The 4,503-nt window shown below is 40.5% G+C and overlaps 1 protein-coding gene across 1 annotated transcript in view; it reads left to right on the top strand.

Annotated features, from left to right (window-relative positions):
* Window positions 1–4,503, top strand: part of CTNNAL1 (catenin (cadherin-associated protein), alpha-like 1) — a 91,997-nt gene that overhangs the window by 28,198 nt on the left and 59,296 nt on the right. The window contains 3 exon segments of the mRNA XM_012638525.1: window positions 2,367–2,567; window positions 3,772–3,836; window positions 4,199–4,223. Of these exon segments, the coding sequence (XP_012493979.1) occupies window positions 2,367–2,567; window positions 3,772–3,836; window positions 4,199–4,223 (291 nt within the window).

Here is a 4,503-nt window from a genome sequence, read left to right as displayed (position 1 = left end):
CCAGCCCTGTTCTGAGTGCTTTAAACATATGAACTCATATAATCCTCTCAAGAACCAGAGTTGAAATTTGAAACCAGGCAGTGTGACTGACTTCTTCTCATCAGAAATCAGAGAGATGGTGAAGGTGTTCTGTGGGCAAAAGACGTTCTGTTCCAGGGTCTGAGTCAGGCCCTAGGAAATCATCTAGTACAATCCCCTCATTTAACAGATGGAAAAACTAAGACCCTGAGAAGTTATCTAATATGCTAAGGGTTATCCACATCTCTAATAGACAGGGCTGTGACAGGGTGGTACTCTTTCTGTCTTAACTGCACTTTGACTTTTAATTGTATGAAGGTCTAAGTAGGAACGTGGGGTGAAAGAAAGTAATGAAAAGAATATTTCTTTTTAGGGGCCATGCTCTTAATAAATATCTTATTTAGTCCCTAACTGCCCTTTTAGGTGGATGTAATTATATCCATTTCTTTGGGGAGGAAAGCTAATAAGTGTTAGAACCCATCTTTAGACCCAGGACTCTCTAATCCCAAAGTCCATGACCTTTCAATTTACACCTCTAGGTTTGTTTATCTGATGCCAGTCCTACCCTTAAGTCTCTTCCTGAGGGAAAAGAAGCTGCAAGGACCAATAATTCTCTTAGAAATTTTATTGCTGAAAGGGATCTTAGAGATTATTTTTCTAATTCTCTCTTTTTATAAATGCAGATGGAGAAGATGTGTTGTCAAAGGTCGAAGGATAATTAGGGAAATAAATCAGGTTAGAACCAGGTCTTTGACCTCTTGCCTCTGCATTTTTGCTCTGGGTCAGGCTGAATGTTGCTGCCTGTGGCTGCTGCCCCTTTTGTGATCAGGCATCCAGAGGCAGAACTGTTACAAATAGGCTCAGTCTCAGTGGTTATCTCTTTGGCATTTACTTTTGTTTTGATGGAGAGTACGATTTGTAGAGGGAAACTGGATACTTTACTATATTTGGTGCTGCGACTATATGGACAAATCTTATAAAACCATATCAATGAATAGCCTTCAAAAACCCCACAAAACTCTACTAAGTTACTATCTGAAAACATGTCTATATTCTTTTTAAAGGGACAACTTAACATAAATGGTGTGAGGTCAACATAACTTATTTTTATGTTTTAATTCTGTTTAAATTCTCAGATCCTCATTGTCAATTATATACCTTACTATTTTCCACATTCTTAGCTTAAAAAAAAAAATCCTGTCTACCTGGGATAGACTGATTATTAGATACAACTTGGACCGAGAGAAGAAGGGGAAACAAGCACTCCCCTTTGGCATCTTGACCTTCCCAAACTTTGGTATTTTCACGGTCATGTTAAAATGGATCATATGTAGGATTAACTTGAATTAACATTTGTGAAAGGACTTTAAAGTACAAAACAAATGTAAGCTATCCTTATCATCACATTCATTGTAACCACGATATTGAGCATCACTGCTTATTGCCCCTTGTCCCAAGTTGTCTCTGTGACATATTTCATGAACCAAAGGTTAAATAAGGGAGAAGTGGCAAAATGTATCTTAGAAAGCTGAACGAGAGAAAGACTGCCCAAGTGAGCATGAGTTCATCACACATTCAAGGAACTCCAAACAGGGTGGCTGAAGTGAAAGGTTGCTTGGGAGTTCAGGGGCTGAGATAGATTGTTAGAGAGGTTTCTAAAGACAAGACCATAGAGGATTTTGTGCTATACCATAGAAGTTTGGGCTTGAGTCTCTATAGATGGTGAGGAGCTGATTAGAGGGAGGTGGCAATATCAGAAGGTTTACGTTTTAGAGAGATTGTATAGGCCTCCTGATAGAGGATGTTTGGGCCAGTGAGGCGCTGTTGGGGTCATCAAACAAAATGTAGGGAGACCAGTTAGGTGACCCGGAGAGTCTTTGCTGAATTAATGAAGGAAAAATTGATGCCTTCTCCGGTCTCAATCACACCTCACACCTTTCACACCCATCCCCGCAGGCTCAGCACATAATCATATTTGGGTGTAACATATTAATATCTTCCAGGACTTTGCCTAGGCATTTTCTCAGACAAATCCTTTACCTGGAGGCTGCTTCATTTTTCCTACTAGTTGCTACATGATGATACTCTTTCTGCCTTAGTATTCACTGATCTCTTGGAATGTCATTGTGTAATGACTCTGGGAATGAAGCTTTGCATGGCCACTGATGGCTCTTGAGCAATATGTCCTTCTAGGTTAGTGGAGAATACAGTAATTATTGGAGGCTGTATTTTCCTTCTGCTTAGGAAAGAAATTCCTAGTGTTTTCCTGGGTACTGTTAGAAATTACAGCCCATTTTGGTCAGGTTGGAATATTGACTCATGCGAATATATGTCCTTTTTGTTCCCAGATGAATGTTGAAGCTCTTCGGGAGAATCTTTATTTTCAGTCCAAAGAGAACCTTTCTGCAACATTAGAAGCCATCTTGGAGCGTACGGAGGACTTCACTGATTCTGCTTACACTACCCATGAGCACAGGGAACGCATCTTGGAACTATCAACTCAGGCGAGAATGGAAATGCAGCAGTTAATTTCTGTGTGGATTCAAGCTGTAAGAACTTTTTTTCATCAAAGTAAATCCTATGTAATAGTTTTTCCCTAAAGTTTTGAGAGATACGGAAGCTAACATAATCACCAGGAGTATGAATTTGGTCCAGGATGGGACAAGGATATCTCATCCCTTTTTTCCCTCCTAGTGGGCGAAACTATCCTTCCTATCCAGTTCTCACAGTACTTGACATTTCCAGGCTCACTGTTTCTCATCCTGGCCAGTCTGGAGTCTGTGCCTCTGTCACCAACACTAGTTGACCCTGTTGTCCCCACTCACTCATTCCAAACTCACCTCTGGAAGATTATTCCCTAAAATCCTTCTTCAAAGGGAAGAGCAGAGGAGTAGACCCCCACCTAGAGGTTCTTGGGACCTGAGTCTTACTGTCGGAGCCATTCAGATGTGCACAGTTCTTAACTCTGAGGATAACTGATTTACAGACACAATGCTTTAGAAAACTTATTGAGGTCTAGATGCAGTGAAGACAAGGGTAGATCCAGCTGGCAGGTAAAAGATTTTTCACCTTTGCACAGACTCCTGGTCTCAAATTGGTGGGCAGCCACATCATGAGCCTTAAATAGGCAGCTGGTGTGCTTAAAACATAGGCGGTTATTTGGGTAAGAGTGACCAGGACTGACAGAAGTAGACCAGCATAGGAAGTGTGTGCACAATCTCTTATAGCAGATGGATTGCAAAATTGAGAGACAGAGCCCTGGGACATGTCTCTGGCACCATTTATTTATTTCTTAGACCTAGGCTTTGTCAAAAAAGTATTTAACATGGTTTATATCATACAGTAGGAATAGAACAAATCTGAAATCATGAACAAAGCTTTGGCAGTAAGGACAAAGAAGGGGGGTGAATATGGTTGAGACTGGGACTTTCTTGTAAATATATTGATTTATGAATGAAAGTAGACATGAATCACAGATTTCTCAGATATTTTCTTGGCATCAAAACAGTACAATGCTCATATTAACAGGGAATCTTGCCCTAGAGTAGAGTGGTGTAAGAGATTTGAGCAATATTTTGTGTTTAGTTGGAATTATTTGTGTGATATATAATCTGAAGTGTAGATTTCTTCAATGTTAAATTTTGTTCTCAACATTCACTTATTTATGTTTCTTGTGGCCAGGCACCGTGGTTCATGCCTGTAATTCTACCCTAGTACTTTGGCTGGTGAGGTGGGAGGACTACTTGAGGCCAGGAGTTCAAGACCAGCCTGAGCATGAGCGAGACCCTATCTCTCCCCAAAATAGAGAAATTAGCTGGGCGTGGTGGTGGGCGCCTATAGTCCCAGCTACTTGGGAGGCTGAGGCAGGAGGATCACCTGAGCCCACTGCACTCTAGCCCCAGATGAAAGAGTGAGACCCTGTCTCAAAAAAAAAAAAAAAATGTTTCTTGTGATGAAATGCTCTGTGTTGGGAATTTGATTCTATCAGCACTTAAGTTTGCAATTAGCACCCTTCACATATTTTGCAAGTGCTCTGATCTCTGATTCTGCATGCCAGATGTATTTTTCCTTCATTTGTTTTTTTTTAGCAGTTGTCACTGAGTGCCTTTTATATGCCAGGCACCAGAAATCTAAAGACGAATAAGACAAAGTCTTTGCCTGCAAGAATTTTACTATGTAGAAACCTATAGGAAGTTGTGAAACAAGTATAAAAAGCTTTGTAAGTGTCCTAAGAGAAGGTATAGATTATGTTGAGAGAGTTTGAAGGAAGATGAATTTATATTTAGGGAGAGGAGTCAAGAAGGCTTCATGAAGGTATTGACATTTAACTTCGATTTACTCACGCCAAGAATTGAACACCAACTACCTGCCATTTGCTGTGCCAGGTACTTGGATTCAATGGTGAGTGAAATAGTCGTGAGGCCAGCTTGCATGGAGCTCATATAGGCCTAGTGGGGAAGATAGACTTTAAACAAATGAACAAAT

This window comes from Propithecus coquereli, unplaced genomic scaffold (genome assembly GCF_000956105.1).
Source record: "Propithecus coquereli isolate 6110/MARCELLA unplaced genomic scaffold, Pcoq_1.0 Scaffold130, whole genome shotgun sequence".
Classification (NCBI taxonomy): Eukaryota; Metazoa; Chordata; class Mammalia; order Primates; family Indriidae; genus Propithecus; species Propithecus coquereli.
Note: the sequence above shows the minus strand (reverse complement) of the source record. Positions and strands in the feature narration are given on the sequence as shown.